This window comes from Hyla sarda, chromosome 9 (genome assembly GCF_029499605.1).
Source record: "Hyla sarda isolate aHylSar1 chromosome 9, aHylSar1.hap1, whole genome shotgun sequence".
NCBI lineage: Eukaryota > Metazoa > Chordata > Amphibia > Anura > Hylidae > Hyla > Hyla sarda.
In genome coordinates this window covers 33,836,854-33,859,489 of record NC_079197.1, presented here as the reverse complement: position 1 = coordinate 33,859,489, position 22,636 = coordinate 33,836,854, and the positions used below count along the sequence as shown (strand labels likewise).

General features: G+C 41.1%; 1 protein-coding gene across 8 annotated transcripts in view; it reads right to left on the bottom strand.

Annotated features, from left to right (window-relative positions):
• Window positions 1-22,636, bottom strand: part of DENND1A (DENN domain containing 1A) — an 810,600-nt gene that overhangs the window by 41,234 nt on the left and 746,730 nt on the right. For 4 of the 8 annotated variants that reach the window (XM_056541257.1, XM_056541259.1, XM_056541262.1 and 1 more), the window contains one exon: window positions 4,234-4,293. The exons of 3 other annotated variants lie outside the window; for them this stretch is intronic. In XM_056541257.1, the coding sequence (XP_056397232.1) occupies window positions 4,234-4,293 (60 nt within the window). Of the gene's footprint in view, window positions 1-4,233; window positions 4,294-6,603; window positions 7,523-22,636 lie in introns of those variants that run through there. One more of the 8 variants, XM_056541264.1, reaches the window with a different exon arrangement.

Genomic DNA, 22,636 nt, shown 5'->3' with positions numbered 1-22,636 from the left:
CAGTAGAGGCTTGCTACACTACAAGAGTAGCAGAACATGCATTGTTAGCAGTAAGTGCCCAGGTTTAACCTTTTGTGAATTTGAGATAAAGGATTTCGAGCAAAAATGATTTTACAAAAAATAAAAAATCCAAACGCCTACACAAAAACTTGCATTTGCTCCTTTTAAATATCACCAGTAAGCCATCCGTCACATGGCCATAGAGATATATTTAGTATCAAGTTACAGATCTCACGTGCGGAGAACGTGTTAAAGCGGCTGGTGCACTTTGCGAGTCCAGCAGCTTCTTCATTCTAAAGAATGACAGCCCCATCGGTTGGACCTCCTATGATGAGTTATGGCATATCCTAGCATACCTTCTATTTTAAGGAAAATTATTTTAAGGAATAGAAATAGGATATACATACCAATAAAAGGAGGCAAAGAGACCTTCCCCCCTACAATCAGACACTTAGCCCCTATCCTTCGGATCTCCTTAATGGCGCTATGGCTTTCCTCATGCACGGGGCGGGGTTGGCACGCACACTCAATGCATCTCTATGGAAGAGCTGGTGATACACGATGATACTTTGAATAGGGGATACATTTTTCTACATGGGACTACTCCTTTAAGGTATTCTGGTGATGGTAGACTTGTTCCCAAAACAACCGGAAGCATTCTATCTTGCCACACTGTACAGAGCTCTGTTATGGTGTGAACAGTGCACCTAGGCTAATGACTATGACTATCAAGACAGGAGTCTGGATAAGGCAATACTGTTGACAATGGAGGGTTGGTCATGGCACTCTGGCATGCCATAGACCTTTATTGCTGCAATTATGACTAGACTGGTTTAATTTATTCATTGCCTTTAAATTAACCTAAAATTAACATTTAGATGCATTACATAAATCACTTCACTCCATATGACCCCCTAGAAGTCAGATCTCACCCATAAAATGCCCTTTACGCTATTTGTCTGACCTGCCAATGACATTTATTATCGATTCCTGTAATACTCAGCTACAAGACTTCCCTTGTGCTGCCCTATGCTCAGGAAGTGGCTTCGCTTGCCCTGTTAGACTATTAGACTACCCTTCACTTAAACTATTTCTTCATATCTGACCCTTAAAGAAAAAAAAACTGAAGTCCTATTTAATCTGCATTATAATTCTGACATTCATTAAAAATTAACCTTTAGCTTTTTACTCATCTACTGTATGTAAGAATTATCCTACTTCCATTAAATAAAACAGCAGATCCAGTGGTTAAATGCACATGCATACAAACTTTACTTATACATTCATCAGCCTTTTAACTTAAATCGGTCATCCAGAAATCGAAAGAGATAATTTCGTTGAAAGACCGCTCCCTGTATGTCTCCAGGTTGGGTGTGGTTCTGCAGCTCAGGTCCATTGCAGGAAGTGGTCTTTGAAAGAAATTAGGCCTGTTTTTTGATTCCTGGATAACCCCTTTAAGTTTAGACTGATGCCCAGGAAAGTGTTTTCCAACTTGTGGCTCTTCAGCTGTTGGGAAACCACAGGTCTAAGGCTTAACTTACCAGTCAGCTAAGAGTCTACAGCCAACATCAACTGCTCCTGTGAGGACTGTAGACAGAGAAGTAAGCCACTGCCAGACTCTTCTTGTCAAGGCTCAACTCCATTCATAACAAAAAAAAAAAAGGATAAGGCAAGCTGAAATCCAGCTAGCCACTCCTCCCCCCCCCCCCCAACATCTGTCACCGGGGGTAGAGTTGGGAAGCCCTATACAGATTACTAGGTGAGCCGATCCCCCTGAAATTAGATCATTTGGCTGATGATTATCTATTGTGTACGAACTGAAAAACAGTGACTATAAAGGGAACCTTAAAATTTAACTTGTGCACATATAAAAATGTACAAAAATTTTATCAAAAGGGTATATAATTATCAAAAATAAAAAAAACATTACAAATGATCGCCATCAGGATAGCACAAATTCATACCGACAATATCACCACTCAAGGTAGGGATCCGTTGCTGTTGCATGAAAATCTGATTCCCACCACTTTACAAGCCGTATTATATATATATACATATATATATATATATATATATATATATATATATATATATTGCAATCCTATTCATAGGATCCTGGCCCTCAGCACATATCAGCCAATATTCCTTTATGTAATATAGTATGAAATAGAGTCATATGATAAATCACTATCTCTGGTTATACATCACACAGTGTTGAGAGTTGTTGTATAGTCCTAATATCCAACTGGTCCGCACGTTTTCTATTTTGTACAGTAAGTTGTCCTGGCAGTATACAATATGGATAATATGAGCCACTCAAACATATCCATTAGGTGTTATTAATAACCCATCATATTCATCCAGGTTAAACTCAACAAGAAATAGGTACTTATCATGCAATGCGCACTCACTTATCGTTTATAGGTGCGTTTTCAGTTTAGTTTTATTGCACTTGTAATGCGTTCGTTATTGGAGAGTGGAGTAATGCAATACACACAGATTTTTCGTTAGTGTTGCATTTACAATTCGGTGTAGGTACGTTTTTGCATTTTTTATGTTAGTATAATTGTTGATATTAATGTAGATATTCACATACTCTGCATTGGTTTACACTCATAGAATGTTTAGATTATTGGTGCATTTTAGTTGCGTTTTTTGTTTATCAAAAGTCCGTATGTTTCCATTTGCGACCTCTGCATTAGATTCACACTGACAGTGTATTTGCAATTTTCAGTCACCATAGCACAAGATTTAATCTCCAATCGTATCACATTATACAGCACACTTCACACTCTGTTCATAGATATGGGTATTACTTAGTTTACACACTATATAGCCTACACTGCCTCAGTATCGTATCCAGCATACCAGTCCTTCACTTGGGAATTAATAACTTAGCACTTATAGTGTCTTTGTTTAGTGGTGATGCCTTTTAAATTGCATTATAACTTGATATCGATACTTCTATTTACAGATTTTACATAAAATTCGCACTGACAATGCATTTATAGTAACAGTGCGTTTTTATTGTTATTATAGTAGTGCTTATAGATACACTCAGACTCTATTCAGTTCACACTGATGATCCGTTTAAACTTTCAGTGTCACATCCTACCTAAACACATACTTAAACGCATCACACTTAAACATCCGAACATTCGTGTTCACACCATATGCACAAATGATAGCGTTACTCCATTATTTACATTCCATTCATGCTAGGTGGTATACGCTGTTAGTGTAGCATTCAGACAGGTGATAGCTGGTTAGTGACTAGAACTCATCTCTATGTATAGCAGTTCTTTACTGTAAAACATTCATGTCCATTTACACTATCCGCTTCTTTCTAGATGTTGATTAGTATTGCAGATTATCTTATAATATCCAGTCCATTGTAGAATTACATAGAAAGCAGAGATAGCGTCTCTATGTATTGGGGTTTACACTTAGCTTATTTTTCTTAGCGGTGTGATCGAATTCTGGCCATTTGAGGTTGGTGCTTCCCATCTGATGGCTCCATAGGGTCCAAGGCATTTCAATAGCTCATATCTTTAGGGACCTTTGGCGAAGCTCGGTCTCCTTGTTGTCTTACAGTGCACATAGCACTGTATGTGCGGCACTGATGGAATCAGATTTCACGCAACAGTAACGGATCCCTACCTTGAGTGGTGATATTGTCGGTGTGAATTTGTGCTATACTAAAGGCGATCATTTGTAATGTTTTTACATTTTTGATCATTATATACCCTTTTGATACCATTTTTGTACTTTAAAAGTTAAGTTTTAAGGTTCCCTTTATAGTTAATTATTTGGGAGACCTAACTAATCTATCTATTGATACCAGTGAATTAATCTATTATGTATGACCATCATAAGAGCCTTAAACTGAAGACCAATAGCCTAAAATATGGCTGACTGCTTTGTCCCAAGGCTGAACATTCTTTATATCCCTTTAGAAGTTCCTGAAAATAGCCCTTGAAGGGATGGTACCTAGCACTGAGGATCGGTTCTATTGAAGCGAATACACAGGTCAAAGAGATACAAAGTTCGGAGAAATGCAAGTTTCAATGCTCTGCAATTCACAGAGGTTTTTATTTTATTATTTATTGTTTTTGGATGTCATTTTTGCTCTTTCAGTATATGACAGACCCAAGGAACAAACTTTATTAGAGCTATAGAGAGCGAGTCAGGCAAAGTGGTAAGTGATAGTACAGACTCGCAAACTCTACTCACGGGCACAGTGTTGCGCTGGATCCTTGGTGGAGGAGGTCGAGGAGGGGGGAGCTTTTCCTGCTGTATCAAAATGGAAACTGACATATCAGTTACAAGTAATAGACAGCATCCATGTATCATATTGTTACTTCAGTAGGGGTCCATAAAGTTTCACCATCTGGATCAAAGAACAACTCCAATGCAAGATTCCTAAAACCTCTGTACAGATGCATCTCTTGACGATGACCACAATTAAACAAAACTCAATAGCCACAGCTTCAAGAAGAAAATAAAAAAAATACATAAAACATAGTACATATATCTAAAACAATGAAAATGTATCTGGACTCTTACCATAAACAGACGCTTGGTCAGTTGTATGTAGTATATATTGTGGACTACACCCAAAAACTGAATGCTTAGACCAGGGTGGAGATTGCATGATCTGGACACCCCAAACCTTGATTAGGGACATTATTGAGTCCCTGTGTTCAGCTATGGAGGTTTGTTTAGTCCATGCAGCAATCTAGATAAGTATATATATTTTTCAGTTTTACCAACCCATGCTCACTATTACCAAGAGCACTGCAGGCAGTAATGCAGTACTGTCGCCGATCTTGGATGTTGAGTAACCCCAATTTGTTGTTTGAGTGCTCACTTTTTGTATGTTTAGAGGAAAATTTGGGCACCAATAAAAAAAATTGCATTGTGGGTGTTGCGAAAATTTGCTATTCAGACTAACTCTAGGGAACACATATGAAATATATCAATCAGCAATGAGTCCATACTTCCAATAAGAACATTCTCTACATATGGCAATTTGTTAAAAAAAAGGATAATGAGTATAGTGAGATGCATGCACAACATACGAGTGAGACCAGCACAATGTAACATGAGGTTCCATCAGCCTTACACAGTCGCCCACATATTGCTCATCTCTACAGTCTCATAAAGCATATTACATACTATACAGTAACATACTCCTATGTTATATACGGCAATTCACATTTTAAATTTACTTTCTCTCAATGTCTCATCCGTGGTTCCCAGAAATAGCCTAGACTCAGTTGATTTGACCATAACACTATTGCTTTTCTTTTGTAATGATGTAATGATCTGCATGGTATAAATAGCAATGGATGCACTTCAGCAATGAGCACGCTTGCCTTTTAAACTGACATTAAATTACACAGAAAATTCTATTTTACATATTGCAGAACGACTGCACTGGCATTGAATCTGTTAATATCCTTCTGTAGCACCATCTAAACATGGAGGTGGAAGCACTGGGACTTAGCCAGCCTAGAAATCTGCGTCTGGCATGGGCTTCTCTGGAACGATTCACTCTTCCCACTTCTAGTAAAGAGACAAAAACATGATCATATGGTTCCCATCACAGGTTCTAAAATGTGCAGAGACAGAAGAGTGGGACGTTCTTCCTGCCCAATTGGGCTGCTAGCAGATGTGCCAGACAGTAATACACAAATGGATGGGGAGCTGTACCTGTATTCACTTTGCTAGATGTTCCCTGTTAGGACACAGCAGTAACACAGAAATTTTGAATCTTATATTTAGTCAAGTAAACAACAGATTTATCTATTTTTCTTATTTGTTTCAGATTGACAGTTAGAAGACCAGCTCGAAAATGTAAAAGGGATGATCTGAAAAGAGTAAAATTTAAAACGAAAAAAAAATAAATAAAAATAAAATAAAACAACAAAGAACAAACCAATAATGATTTTAGCTAATGGGAGAAGACCCCTACTTTTAATTAACCCATTTTCTAATACCCAATTAGGGAATCCAGAGTTATCAAAGGTTATGGGGGGGGGGGTTAACAAAGGTTATTTGGGGGGACGGGACAAAGGGTATGGATGGAGGGGTCTTTTGTTTAGAACTCTCTTCTATTAGGATAGAGCTACAGACCCTCTTTCCTGCTAGAGGACTTTAGCATATCTGAGAGCATGGACAGCCCATTGATCTTAACTGTGCTATACTTCATTTCACCTGTAGGTGTGCTGCAGGAGAACTGGAAACCTGTTGGCAGATCCCACTACAGATAACAACTGATCACTGTGGGACCCAGTGTTTGGATATACCATGTGATTTTTATAGCTTATAAGGAAAAAATAAAAGAGACATGAGGAACAAAAAAAACAATGCCAAAAGGTAAGCCAAAGGGTCTGTTCTATTTTTTTTTTTCATGGCAAGTTAAAAATACAGAAAACTTGACGAAAAAACAAAGAACCAATAAACGTCAATAGGACTGTAAGTGAACTTTATTCTATTATTCAATTCCAAGAAACACAGTAGTCTATGTAGAGCTATCCCCCCCCCCCCATACACAAACAATAGTGTAGTATCACTGTTTCCAAACTATCAATTTGTGGCCTTCCAATTACTGAATGGGAGGAAGGGGCTTCTAGTGGTTGTCATTGCCCTTCTCCTGCAGAGGTTTTGTCAATTTACAATATTGTTGTATTCCCACACTCATTTTTGCTCAGATAATGCCTTTATAATGGAGTGGCAAATTTCCTCTCCTGAGACAATAACAAAATTTAGATACTGAAATTTGCATTTTTCGCTTTAGTATTCCTGTTTAGATTTCAGTGACCAGAGCTTAAAAAAAAATGACAACAAAAAGCTACCGCATATAATGCTTGTGAGATAACAGCCTGACAGTTCCCATAGCAGCACACAGGAAATCTTTTGCTGCCGCTGGTTCCTATCACACCAGTACTTCTTTGTGTATGGCGCACCGAGGAGCTAACTCTTTTCTGCTGTCACTTGTGTGTGACTTTAAGCTGTAGATAAACTGTTCAAAAAGCATATCTTATGTGGGCAAGAGTTCATTTCATAATTACGTTTGTGCCCATGTGACCCAGGAGCTCCCGTTCCTGTTGTTCACATTTTCACATTTTGGGTCAATAAACTTCTCACCTCTTTCACAGGCAATATGCAAATTACGGCAGTACAGTAAGGGTGTCTGTCCATACACACACTGTGCTTGAAAATGTAGGGTCAGTAAACATAAAAACCAGCTTCTGTACAATAGCTTGCCTACAGCCTGTGAAAGGACTAAAGCTCTTTGCTCTTGACCGGAGTTTGAATGTGCCTGTGCCCAGTGACAGATCCTCTTTAAAGTGAACATTCTGGCAAAAAAAAAAATCAGTTTACGCCTAAGGATATAGTCTGATCTTCCATGGACTGCATTCACTGGCAGCTTTATGACACCATCATAACTGATAGCACGCACTGTGAATGTGGCACACATCTGACTATAACATGTTGTTTCCAGTATACAAGAAAGCTGGAAAAGAAAATGCAATACATTAACACCATGTTCAATCACTAAATCTAAAATGTTTTTTGTTGGACCCTTGATGGTCTAATCTTTCACACTGTTTTTAGGCTATGTAACCAAAAGGCTATGCTCATGCATGGATACGTCTACAGGCAATACATAAAGACAGAGAATGTACCCCAATACAAACCCCAAAGGATGAAGAATGTAGGTTCTATAACATCCAGTAATCTAGGATTAAGGAAAAAACTTGAGAAATCCCCCGATCGTCAACATTCTAATGCAGTGGTCTCAAATTGTGGCCCTCCTGATGTTGCAACTTGAGGGCTGCAGTTTGAGACCACTGTATTAAAGGGAACCTGCCATCACTAATGTTTCTTGAACCACAATTAATCAGGGAAGTCCCCAGCAGCCTCCCCCTGCCCCACCAGCCTCAATAGATAGATTTTTCCCTTTACCCAAACGGGGAGAGATCAGTTATGGCTGACCAGGGTTTAGCCAGATGACTTGTGATTCTGACAATATGAAAGTGATGATGGGTTCCCTTTAAGGCTTAAAGGGGTACTCCACTGCCCCAGCGTTCGGAACATTTTTTTCCGAACACTGGGTGCAGGCTGTGGGGGTCATGACGTCACACCACACCCCTCAAGGCAAGTCTATAGGAGGGGCGTGGTGGCTGTCACGCCCCCTCCCTCAGACTTGAATTGAGGGGGCGTGATGTGACATCACAAGGGGCGTGGTTGTGAAGTCATGACCCTCGCAGCCCGCACCCAGCATTCGGAACACTGGGGCAATGGAGTACCCCTTTAAGGGTGCAAATTAAAAAGGTATTCTGAGCATCCAAGTACTGTCCTGCAGGAGACAGTCATCTGATAATCCAACACTATAGCTTCCAACCTGTGTCTCTCTACCTCTTCCAAGACTGCACCACCTGGCATGGCCAACGGACCACCGATATAGAAAATGGAATACTCTGGCATATGCTTGGCATAGAGTACGTTTTAACAGGACTATTGCATATAAGTCATAAAAGTTAGTTGTGATTGTGGTGCACAGGGTATCATATTTAGATTTTCACAAAAGATATAAATATAACAAAACTTATAGTAAAGTACAAATGGTAAAGTAAATGGAGTTGTCAAGTTAAAAGACTCCATGCAATATAAAAGAACGGTTAGTTATCTATACACATTAGTGTTATGTCAACCAAGCTAACCAATTTTGGCAGACCATCTATTGTGTATGAGGGCCTCTTGACTCCTGACAGCAGGATGGGGAAAAGGGATTTTACATGCCTGATGTAAGCTGCTGTCAAAGGTGTCTGGCAGCGACTTTCTGTGCTTTCCCTGTCAGAACAAACGTGCACACTGCTAAGTGTACATGTAAGGGAGAGACATCTTTCACTGACACCTACATTATATACACAAAATTATTTGGCTCCACCTTATAAAAGTTTACTTCAAGTGTCTCCATTGCCACATATGAATAAAATCCAGCCCCTACCGATGCAGTCTGTCTTTACAAACATTTCTAAAAGAAAAGAATCTAAAGAGCGTAGTAGAATGCAAAATATTAGAAATTGGGTGCTGCTTACTGGACCTTCCTATAACTGAGGTTACTGTAATAGCTCCTATATCCTGGGAGTAAAAAATTATGTAACCCATAAACAAATACTGTACTTTTCGCCGTATAAGACGCACTTTTTCTTCCCCAAAACTGTGGGGGGGGGGGGAAGTTGGTGCGTCTTATACGGCAAATACACACCTATCGGGTCGGTCCCTGCGGCCATCAACGGCCGGGATCCGCGGCTAATACAGGACATCACCGATCGCGGTGATGCCCTGTATTAACCCTTCAGACGTGGCGACCAAAGCTGACCGCCGCGTCTGAAGGGAAAGTGACACTAACCCGGCTGCTCAGTCGGGCTGTTCGGTGAAATCGCGGCGTCCCGAACAGCTTACAGGACACCGGGAGGGACCTTACCTGCCTCCTCGGTGTCTGCTCCGGGCCGGGATCCCCTCCATGGCCGGCGCTCTCCTTCGACGTCATCACGTCGTCGCGCACGCCATCCCGTTATCCAATAAGAGCGGCGTGTATAGCGATGTGATGACGGCGACGTGATGACGGTGACGGAGAGCGTGGATTCCGGGGAAGAAGACGTCCGGAGCGTCGGGGACACCACAGGGACGCGGCGACAGCGATGAAGCGACATCCAGGGCAGCGGTGACTAGCGGTGACGAGTCCGGAGCGTCGGGGACACGTGAGTATTACCTCCTATACCAGTGGTCTTCAACCTGCAGACTTCCAGATGTTGCAAAACCACAACTCCCAGCATGCCCGGACAGCCAACGGCTGTCCGGGCATGCTGGGTGTTGTAGTTTTGCAACATCTGGAGGTCCGCAGGTTGAAGATCACTGTTGGGTTCAGAATCTTTTTTTTCTGGATTTTGCACCTTTAAAATTGGGTGCGTCTTATATGCCGGTGCGTCTTATAGGGCGAAAAATACGGTAAATAACAACCTTCACATTTGAGGGATATTATTGAGGAGTGGAAGCGTTTAGGATCCACAGCAACTTATAATAATGGATAATGAAGAGTACGAAGGCATTTCTGCACTTCTGAACCATAGAGTACTGGTAAAGTAAATCCCTGATCCAGCACAGGTAGGAAAGACCGCTGAATGAATCATATGGTGACCGAGACCCCGAGACAGACATTTGTAAGTGCAAACAAGAAAATACAACCAAGAACCCTGATCCTTGAAGTGGAAAGAAAGCTGCCTAGAGAAAACTATTTTTTTTTATTAATACTGGGTATCAAACAGATAAAGTATACTCAAAAGGTGCTTAAAAAAACAAGAATGAGAAGAGATTTGGTCATCATGTTATCAGTCAGGAGGACATTGATTCCGTTTGAGTAGTTAAGAGGCTCATAAGCATCTAGGATAGTGTTATGGAGGAACATAAATGGATTAAAGGGGTATTCCAGGCCAAAACTTTTTTTTATATATAAACTCGCTCCGGAAAGTTAAACAGATTTGTAAATGACTTCTATTAAAAAAATCTTAATTCTTCCAATAGTTATTAGCTTCTGAAGTTGAGTTAAGTTTCTGTCTAACTGCTCTCTGATGACTCACGTCCCGGGAGCTGTGCAGGTCCTATGGGGATATTCTCCCATCATGCACAGCTCCTGGGACGTGACAATATCATTGAGCAGTTAGACAGAAAACTTCAGAAGCTAATAACTATTGGAAGGATTAAGATTTTTTTATAGAAGTAATTTACAAATCTGTTTAACTTTCCGGAGCCAGTTGATATATATATATATATATATATATATATATATATATATAAAAGGTTTTGCCTGGAATACCCCTTTAATAGTTGTGAATCTTAAAAGGGTACTCTTCGGGCATCCGTGGTCATGATTTCACGCCACGCCCCCTCCATTCATGTCTATGGAAGGGGGTGCGATGGCTGTGGTCGCCCGACCCACCCAGGGGTCCGCCGAGGAAGGATGTACAAAGCTATAACAATCACCAAAGTTCATGGCCCTCAAATGGCTCAAATGCAGATAAAGTTTAATGTTGTCTATAAATTCTTCTCATTTCAATTCAATGTTTTAATGTTTACTTTACGCTGCCTTGGCTGTCAGAACCGGAATACATAATGCAATACTATAGATTCAAGATAAAAGAAAAGCTAAAGATTACCGCAGCTGCTCATGTGACTTCAGCTTTCCTTTTATCTTGAATCTATAGAATAAACTATATATTCATAATAGCTACGCACCCAAACTTGAAAAAAATGAGTGCCCAAGGCCAAGGTGAGCAACATGGCAAAATAATGTAATCAATTCCGCCGATTAATATTGACAAATATTGATTTGTGACAGTAAACTTTATTTCTGTCATGACCCGACCGTACGCCTTGGTCTTTTCTCTAGATAATGCACCGTGCCATACATCATTACCTACACAAGCATAAAACAGTCACTGAAAAGGCTGCTGACAGAATAAACAGTAGCTCCAAGGGGAGCAAAAAAATATATATATTTGTGAGGGCAGCATCACGGCGATCTGTACTGTGAGAATGTCGAGAAGATACACACGCTTTATCGCAGGGCTGGATGCTGACCACTCGGAGCTCAAAGGCTCGTTTTAATTGCAAATTTCTGCAACGCGGAGATTTACCTATCCCACATATGTCCTTCAGCTACTCCAAGGACACACGATAGCCTGAGAAGTAATGTTTCAAACACAGATAATCCTTGCCTTAAGCCAATTTTTCCAATAGAAAGTTTTCTTGCTCTCTCCGGGCTGCACATACAGTAAGCTCGTCCACAGCCTGAGCAGGATCCCCCGCGGGATGGAAAAGCTGCAGCATATTCTAAAAATGAAACATGCAAATCTGATAAGCTGGGGGTTCCTGCCAGTCGGTCTGGGGTTAACCCCTGAACTGCCACAGCTCGAACCAGTGACATCTTGACTGTCTCTCAATCATCTGCAGTGTAATAGGCAGCCAAAGCTTGTAGCATAGCGGTGGCGGTTTACTTAGAGTGTAATCTTGCTCGGTCGGTAGACTTCTTACTTTCACGTAATTAGATGACAGGATTGTAATGGTCTCCTCCTCTTCCCTGTAGATGTACAGCTGCCATCCCTTGTACAGGACCATCAGTCATTTGAGGGAGCCCACTCGGAGGGAGCGAATATTATTTACAAAAGCAACATCTGATTTGCAGTTAATTTGTTGATGCAGCAAAACACATTGTTTCGGAAAGGTCAGGAGGGGAACGCACGCTGGAAAATCATCTTAATTAGCGCATGGCTTGTGTGCACAGCGGCTGAGGCTACAGACAGACACCGCACAAGAACAAGGCAAATGGATTTAAATGAGAACCTTCTCAAAGAACATCGAGATGGAAATTTCTTCTTCTGAGAGAGCCAAGTAGAAAACTTCTCTCCTCTGCTTTGAGCGGGGCTACCCCACAGTGCCAATGTTCTTCGTTACAGATGCCAAAATATGTTCTGTGCAAAAATTATTTTTATAACAGTCATGTTGTATTATTAAAGTCAATCACACTGCTTTATTTATTTCTTCTGATGTACCGATACTGTAGACAAAGGGGGAGATAAGCAAAACTGCCTGCACAAAAAAGACTGGCTTACGTGACTTGCACGGGCATTTTAAATCCGCTTTGGACACTTTGGCCCCAGGCTTAGATGCACCAAGAAATGTGTCATTTTCAGGTGGAATACTAAGCCAATAGAAGGTGTAAAACGATGTAAAGCAGTGCCAGATTTTCAAACAGCCTGAGCCACTGTTAAAGGAAAACTGTCAGCCAGTTAAGCAACACTAAACCCAATAAACTGGGTTATAGTGTGGGTGAACAGGAGGCCAGCGAGGGGTCACTTACTTAAACGTAGTAGGTCCTAGGATATGTCCCCCAGAAGATCCTCTGCTGAATTCAGTGAATCGCGTGCAGGGGGTGTAACTTCATGAGGACGGGGCTTCCTGACTCCACTTTACTAGGATGTGGAGTCACAGACAATGAATATGCAAATTGAGTGGGCGTAGTCATGTCTACTGTGCTCAATTTGCTGATTTTAGCAGAGGAGCTTCTGGGAGACATATATTTTAGGACCTACTGCACATATTTAAGTTAGTGACCCCTCATTGGACTCCTGTTCACCCACACAATAACACAGCGTACTGGGTTTCGTATGGGTGAACAGGCTGACAGTTACCTTTAAAGGGAAGTGCGGGGAACTGAACTTATCAAACATTTATCCCCTATACACAGAATAGGAGATAAGTGTCTGATCGCGGTGAGTCCCCGTAATCTTCTGTATGGGCCTGTCCTCAGCGCTCCAGCCCACACCATCCTGGACACAAGTGACTGCCCATTTAGTCAATCCCCAGCTGTGCCAAGGACGGGTAGGTAGACAGGTCCCCAGACAGGAGATCACAGTAGGTCCCAGTGGTGAGACCCCCTACAATCAGACACTTATCCCTTATCCTTTGGAAAGGGGATAAGAGTCTAAAAGGTTCAGTTCCCTAGACTACACAATTAAAATTTGATGCATTTTTAAGACTTAATTATCTTCCCCACCGCATTGATCACTGTTCCTTAATGGATAGACTGCATATTCCATTTTTTATGTAATTTATATATTTTGGGACCAGATTCACAAAAAGTCAAGCAATGTCACTGTTTAAACTACAAAAGTAGGAAAGTTAACCCCCCCCCCCAATGTCTTTTTGCCATAAACCGCACAATCAGTAGTGCTACAAAAGGTTGCAGTGTAGAGTCTAGCCCAGTGTTTTCCAAATAGTGTGTCTCCAGCTGATGCAAAACTACAACTCCCTGAAGGCCTTTGTCAGGAAGGCCTGCTGTGCCGAAACACATCCTCTCTGTACCTGTATCGTGACCAGATGTCAATAAACTTGGTGAGTGTTGGGATCTTCTTACTATTTTAAGAATTTAAAGAACACTACAGAGAATAGCTCCATCATTCACAGCCCTTATGCCCTACCAAGTGCAAAGCAATTCTTTAGATGTGTTTATTTGAATATACAACATTGTGATCCAATTTTGGAACAGAAACACCTCATAGAAGGAGATTTATCATTCTTTTTAAACGTATGGCTTACTTTTACTTACATGCGACCTATTTATCATATAGTCGCACGTCCTTGATAAATAAATCACACGTAAGCAAAACCCAGGAAACCTGCTTACAAAAGCATTTTTTTAAAGCAGAAAAGTTTTCCCTTATGTTAATAGCCGAAGTTCTTTATCTACCATATATTACCAGTAGCGTTGCTAGAGAGTGACGGGGAGGGGGGCGCACTGCATCAGGTCACACCCTGACTGGCCGGCCTGGCACTAAATAGCTGCACTCCAACTATCCCGTGACAACCCATCCACCCTCCTCAGAAATTAAAAAATATTAAAAATATACTATGCCACACCATGAATATCCGTACTCTAGAGGCTTTTTTGTTTAATTGTGAGCCCGCATTTTGTGACGATGGTGGGCGGAGTCTTACATCGCTGCGCTGAGGCCGGAGTTTACGTCAGGAAGGAAGACAGCGCAACACCAACAGGCACAAACAATAGTGAAGCCACAAAAAAAAAAAAAGCGGCTTTGTACGTAACTAACCCCAAAATGTGCATAAAACTATATATTACTCTGGAAAAATTTTAGTGCCACATATTGGTTATTTATGTAGTCTGTAAAAATTCTTACACAATGATTTTGTGCCTTATTCTATTTTAACACAACATTAATTAAAAAATGTTGTGGGTACACCAGCATGTACGTGTCCTAAAATTAACAAGGTGTGCAGTGTGTATTTTCAACCTTAAAATAAATAGTTATTATTTATGTAATTATTTTTTTCCATAAATAACTAACATTAATGTAGTAGCTTTGTTTCATGATGTAAAACAGTTGTTAAAGTGGATGTTAATGTCCTTTTCTGCGGATGTATGCACTTTCTGTAAGCCAGGTTGGACCTGGAATACATATGTGACTTTTAAATGGAGATGCAATTTTTTTTCTTTATAAATAGCGACTATCGCATTTTATAAATACATGACCACTGCAAAGTAAAGAAAAAAATTACTACGTGAGCAGGTTTCAGAAATGTGCTTTGGAATAAGCAAAAATCAAAAAGTATAGAAAAGTCGCACGTGCGCAAGTACGTGCGGCTTTTTTACGCAAAAAAAAATCTAGTACAGAACTTGATAAATCTCCTTCATAGTGATCAATTCCTCAATGAGTGTACTAGCGGTATACATGCACCGTCACAAGTCAGCTAAGGACTAGGAGGAGTTTTTCAAGAATAAAGCCAATCACACTCAGTTTTGGGAGATAATCTCATCTCTCATCTCCCTTAATTGGTTGCCAAAGGTCCAGCTCCATGAAACCCTGCAAACAGCTATTATCATTTGGGAAAGCTGCCATTGACCATACATTTCATCTGCAGGGTCCAATGTTATGTAGTATAACATGGCAGCTATTCAAAGAAATGACCATGCATGTAATACATGAATGACCAAGAGGCAGCTCTGGTTTATTAATGGGAATTTTGAGCAAAGGACCATCCCTTAGGATGTTAGTGTGATCTAACAGAGCACATGGACAGGGATTGCCTTTACTATGCCATCAAGAATTAGAGATTCCTAAAGTGAACCTGTCCCATTAATGATACAAACCATTCTGCAGGCAGTGTGTTATAGAGCAGGAGGAGCTGAGCAGATTGATATTCATACTTTTGTAGGGAAAGTTCCCGGATAATTAGTCATTTATTCATGTAAACCTCTGCTCATTTTGGGCTAAGTAGTCAAGTGGGTGGTCCTACTTAGTGATTGACATCTATAAGTGTGTACGCAGAGCAGAACCGCCTACTTTTACATGAATAAATAACTCGAATTGTTTACATAAATAAATGTCAATTTATCCTGGAATTTTTCATTACGCACAGAGCGAGCGTGCTCTGTGCATTAATGATAGCGGGGTGCCGCAGCGGAAATCCCAGGGGTCCCCAGCAGCAGGATCCCAGGGATCTAACATCTTATCCCCTATCCTTTGGATAGGGGATAAAGATGCTAGGGGCGGAGTACCCCTTTAAAGGGGTACTCCACTGGCCCAGTATCCTGAAAAAAAAATTCTGAACGCTGGGTGCAGGCTACGGGGGTCGTGACATCATACATAAGCCCCCTAGTGATGTCACGCCACACATCCCCTCAATGCAAGTCTATGGGAGGGGGCATGGTGGCAGCCACGCCCCCTCCCATAGACTTGCATTGAGGGGGCGTGGCGTCACCACCCCCATAGCCCACACCCAGCGTTCTGTAGGCTGTACTAGTGCAGTACATAGAGTAGACCGGCAGCACTGACCTCTCCTGGGTCGCTGGTAGCACTGGATGTCAGTGAAGCGCAACCCCATATATCAATCCTCCTCCCCCTTCACACACACATCACATCCTCTGGACCTTCCACCCCTAGCGTGTAGCCCAGGCCTGGTGCTGTCATCTGTGGGGTCTGCATGATGCTGCCACAGATCTGGCACAGGGAGGAGGAATGGAGCAGGAGAGGTGTGGACAGGGGGACAGCCAGAACATGGGCTTGTAAGGCCCTATTCACACTATAAAGATTTTGCACGGAACCCGCTTGCAGTAGCCTCCCATTGATTTCAACAGGAATTCTGCTGCTCAGATCACATGTTGGAAGTTCTTCAACAAAACTTTCAATGTATAAACTTAGTAGCGGAATTCCCATTGAAAGCAATGGTAGGCTGCTGCAAGCGGATTCTATGCAGAATCTCCATAGTATGAATGGGGCCTAAAATGCTGCCCGCAGATTGTGTTACACAATATGACATGCTCAGTGTTTGCAGGGTTACAATAGGTTCATGATCAATCAGCTGACTGCTCTTTCTTCTAGATAGCTCAAGTTCCACCATACTGAGTATTAATTCATGCAAAGGATAGGGCAGATCATGGAAACACTATGGGTTAGTAATGGCAGTATGATCATTTGAAAGAAACAGAATAAGGACTCTACATCACAACATTAGATGGCGAGAGATCACTTTAAAACACATTCTACACTACTACTATTTAACCCACAACGGATAAACCTGACCCCTGCCCCTTACATAGTGTATGGATGGATTTCCACTTTATTATTTAGTCTCATGTTACATTATATGATGGGAAGCTGTGCGTATTCCAGGGTTACAGGTATCACATATAAATGGGCATTTGGCTGACACCATGGGAGATCATCACACCATGTGCGGTTTGTAAGTTATCCTAGGAATCAATACACAAAGAGAGAGAGGAAAGACATGAATATAAAGTAGAAGGCGCTCACAATGTTTAATTCCAGCACAGGGGAAAAAAATCAGCTACCATCCACTTGTACGGTGGGCGCAGAACATTTGGCAGCAAAACTGAGACTACTGTATTGGTACTTGTGAGAAGAAGAAAAAAAAGGCAAGAGATAGGACCCCAGGGAGGGAAGCGAACAGTTTACCCACAGTCCACCATGATTTCACAGTACAGAGTGTAATATTTTCACACCAGTGTAAACATAAAAACTAAATGTTTTTGTATGTGTGAATTAGCAGCTGATGCCCAGGAGAGTTTCCAGCTTTGTCTGATGGCTAATTCTTGTTAATATTTTTTTGCATAAAATATTCCAATCAGATTCCTTAGCAGCATATTAGAGGTGTTACCTCACCCCTCAAAGCTGCCCCTCAAAAGCCGAGAGTAACGCTGTAGACAGGACAGTATGTGGGTGCAGGATTACACACCCCGCAGGGTCAGTGTTACTAGGTCTGTGCCCAGTCACATGGACATCACCCAAGATTACTTTTACACCTCACTGGACAACAATGTTTCCTAATGGTACTTGGATCTGGACCTATTTATCAATTACTAGCTGAGTACTAGGCATTTCCCATTTTTTCCTTAATAATCCTTGTTGGGGAGGAAAATCAACAAAGGAGGAAGCTTTAGACTTCATATCCCATCCTCATATATTGTTGTCATATCCCAACCCCATATCTCAACCTCATATCCCCCGTCCTCATAACCCATCCTCATATCTCGACCTCATATCCTGTCCTCCTATCCCTTCCTCCTATCCCGTCCTCATAACCCGACCCCATATCCTGTCCTCCTGTCCCATCCTTATGTGCCTTCCTTATATCCTGTCCTCATATCCTGTCCTCCTAGGATGGTATCCACCTTTTCCAGCCCACCCGAGCACCTGAAAGCTGAACTAATTTATACAGGCTAAAGTCAGCCACCGCCGAGCCGAGAAGTTTGTGACGAATCGAATCACTGTAACTTTGCTCATCTCTAGTTACTTGCTCACTGAGACATGATGGAATAAACTAAACTTTTTTTTTTAACTGTATTTCAACACATTTTTTTTCTATTAAGGTGTGGACATCCCCCTTTCTGCATTTTTTTCCACGTTGGTAGTATTGAGTTATAAATATATCTATCTCAAAGCAATCTATCATATCTAACAATTATATCTGTTCTTTCTCTTTCTCTCTAAAAAGATGAGAGGCGCCTGTAATTTTCATCATACGTATTAGGGATGAGCGAATAGAATCTGACAAATCCGAATTCGTTGTGAATTTCAGGAAAAATTCAATTTGTAATGAATTCGAATATCGCCGTGATTCGATTAAACAAATTGCTTAATTAAACTCCATTTAGTGCGGTCCAGGCTCCAAGGCATCTAAAATAGCAATGTGAGGACATGGGGCAAGGAACTCTGGGAAGGCTGGATGACCCTGTATCACATGCAGCCTATCAGCAACAAGCCACCCCTGTGATATCACAGCCCTATGTAATCGGCAGCCATCTTGCAGCCAGCCGCTCCAGCGTTTTATTTCAGAAAGAGCGGTTCATTACAGGGAGAGATAGAGCAGTGTGTGTGTGTTGCACAGAAAAACAGCTTGACAGCAGCGATTCAGTACAAGCCCAAATCACTGCAGAAAAGCACTGACAGGGAAGGGAGAGAGAGAGAGAGAGAGCGAAAGTAGACTTTTGGGTTTAATACACAGCCACTTTGTACTACTGCAGTGGGGTGTACAACAACTCTAAAGTTTATATAAAGTTAGGCTGAGCACTCAAAGCCATTGTCACCTGCTATCAGTGCATAATAATACCTACATACCAAAATCTATTTGAGCAATCCATGTGTCATCTTAATTTCAATAATGTAAATATGCTATTTAACCATGTCTGGTCCTGGTGACCAGAAAGTAGAATTCCTAGAGGTCTCCATTGACATATAAAATAACTGCATACAAACACAGGGGCACAGAAAAGCAATCACCTGCAATACACTCCTGGAATTCAACAGCTCACATCCCTTACATGTAAAAAGAAGTGTTCCATATTCTCAATTTTAATTGTATTAACAGCAATCATGATATATATATATATATATATATATATATATATATATATATATGGCTCACCCAAGCAGAAGACCTGAAAGTCAGGTTACGGGAGTGCTACTACCCAGAAGATGTGATTAATGATGCGTTTTTAAAAAGCAGGCACCGTTACCAGAAACAGCTTATTGCTTCCAAAAAACGCTACACACATCAGCCTTCCGATGAAAATAACACAAGATTTACATTTTCTTTTTCCAATTCTAACCTCAATTCCACCATTATGTCCACCATACGTAGATACTGGTACATATTGGAAGCTAATCCCGATTTAAAAGTAAGAGCTGAAAAAAAGCCAATGATAACTTACCACAAGGGTACCAAACTGGATGACACTCTATGTCTAAACCTAAAAATTATGCCAGAAAAAACACTTGGCTAGACCGTAGTGTACCAAAAGGGAATTTTGCCTGTGGTTACTGTAATTTTTGCTCTTATAATATAAAAAGTTGCATAGTAAAACTCGGCAGTTATACACATGTAGTGAATCAATTTATTTTCCACCATAATTTGCTAATAAATTCTTTAAAAATCAGACAATGTGATTTTATGGATTTTTTCCTCATTACGTCTCTCATAGTTGAGGTATACCTATGATGGCATCAGGCCTCTCTCACTCTCTCTCTCTCTTACAGGCCTCTCTCATCTTTTTCAGTGGGAAAAATTGGACAATTGGTGGCTGACTACTTTTTTACCCCACTGTATCTATCTCATATCTATCATATCTGTCTCTCTATCATATCCGTCTATCTAATATCTATATCTCATATCTATCTCTCTTATATTTATCTATCCATCTATCTCACATCTATTCGTTTATCTCTCATATCTGTCATCTATTATCTCTTTCTAATCTATCATCTGTCTAATCTATCTATCAATCATTTATCTATCATCATAGCTATCAATTATCTAAATCTTGTCCATCTACAGTCTCTATCAATCTAATTTCTGCATATCCATCTACCTAATATCTATTTCATATATATATATCTACAGTATCTATCATCAATTCTAATATATGTCTATATCTATCTACCTATCATATATATGGTTAATCTATGTATCTATCGCTCATATCTATCTATCTATACAAAAAAAGAATTGACTGCAGCACAACGGCATATCCAATAAAAATGTTGTAGCTTTATTCCATAGACATAAGGACTACCAGTGCCCCAGTGACTGCCTGCACCCACTACATCTTGTGCCACCTGGTGTGCTGCTCTCCTTCTATTTTTTATATCTATGTATCTATCTATGGTCTGTGATCATTTCTGGCGCAGCACAGTTCCACAGAAATGTCACGTCTTCAACCAATTTATATATCATAGGAGACATTACTCCTCCTTTCTGTCTTGCAGACCTGTCACCCTGTCCCCCCGGCCCATAAGCGGTGGCCTGTATCCTGCTGATAGGTTGGCAGGGCAGGAATGGGGAATCTGAAATGATATCAGGGCCTGAATTCTGGCTGAAGAGGTGCAAGACAGAATTTAAGAAACTAAAAACAAGGTCTGGCTTATTTGGTACGTACGGTGGTGGAGAGTGCCCCCCCGCACTTCAGCGGGAATGGTGTCTTGTAGTCTTCGCTGTTAATTTGTCCTGGCATTTGTGCTTTGACTACCTGTCAGGTTTCTCTGCCTCTAACACTGGTGACAATAAAGCTGATGTCTCCCTCTGACACCGAGCAGGGAAGAAGCGCTGCAAACATTACTCTGTCAGCTGCCGAAATATAATTCATTCCCAGTCTCGGGAGACGGTTTAAAGATATACATGTTATTATAGCAAATGTACTGAAAGCAATGAGGCACTAAGATAAGGACAGAAGGTCATTCCTCTGGATATCACCTACTCTATCCTAGGCAGTTATGCAATGTTAACTACATTCTACTAGAGAAATGTGGGCGAGCAGCTTCCTGCTTGGAATAAAACATTTAGTATCACTGCAGGATTCTCATACATACACGATCTAGTGCCTGGAGTGTACTCACCTACCAAACCGGGGCCGAAACATTGTGCATTATATTCTTCTACATCAGTGTTTTCCAACCAGGGTGCCGAAGGCTGTGCGGGCATGCTGGGAGTTGTAGTTTTGCACCAGCTGGAGGCGCCGTGGTTGGGAAACACTGTTCTAGAACATTGTGGCAGCAAGTCAATGCTACACTGATAATGGCTCTTATGTGGCTCTACATCTACTATATAGATATCCAGCATCAATTCACACTACTAGTACAGGCGCACCAAAAATCAATTCAGTGGGAACACTAAAAGCCATAGCAAAAAGAAGATACAAAGGGTATGCCTCCCTTTCGAGGAACTGGCATTACATAATAATAATAACAACAATAATGGCCCTCATTTACTAAGAAAATCGGGTTGTAAGTCTATCTTGCTTTCTTACCCGACTGCTTTTTTCCCCTGGTATTTATTATTATTATGTCGCATCCTGTTTGTCGCACTGGGTTTTGTTGGTTTTGGTTTCCAACTCCTCTGAGCTGTCGGGAAAAAATCCACAACAATTCAACAAATTCGGGTTGGAAACCTTTATAAATACGTGGGAAAGCTCAGAAATGTCGGGTAACGCCCCTTTTTTGGGTTTGGGAGAATCCACATCGGGTCCGTCGGGAAAAAATGTTGCATCGTGTCGCAGACTGGCGCACGATGTCTGCGACATGGCGCAGACAAAGATGCGACAAAAAAACCCGACAAAAGAGGTCGGGTTTAGAATAGTAAATGAGGGCCAATATTATTAATTCTTTATTAATCTAGGGCACACAAATTCTGCAGCACTGTACACTTAAATTGGTCCATGTCCCTAATAAGGCTCACAATCTAAACCTGTCAGTATGTTTTAAAGTGAGGGAGGAAATCGGAGTACCCGGAGAAAACCCATGCAAACACGGAGAGAACATACAACTCATTGCAGATGTTTTCCTTGTTGGGATTTGAACCCAGGGCCTGAGCCATTTTACAGAATCCAATAGATACCATTGGATGGTAAAGCTTCCATATGTATAGCTTCAATTTCCTTTTAATAATATTGGAAGGAAACGGAGCCCCCAGGGTATTAGCAGCATAACACCTTTAGATTAAATCATCATTCTTGGGACACTTAGGGTACGTTCAC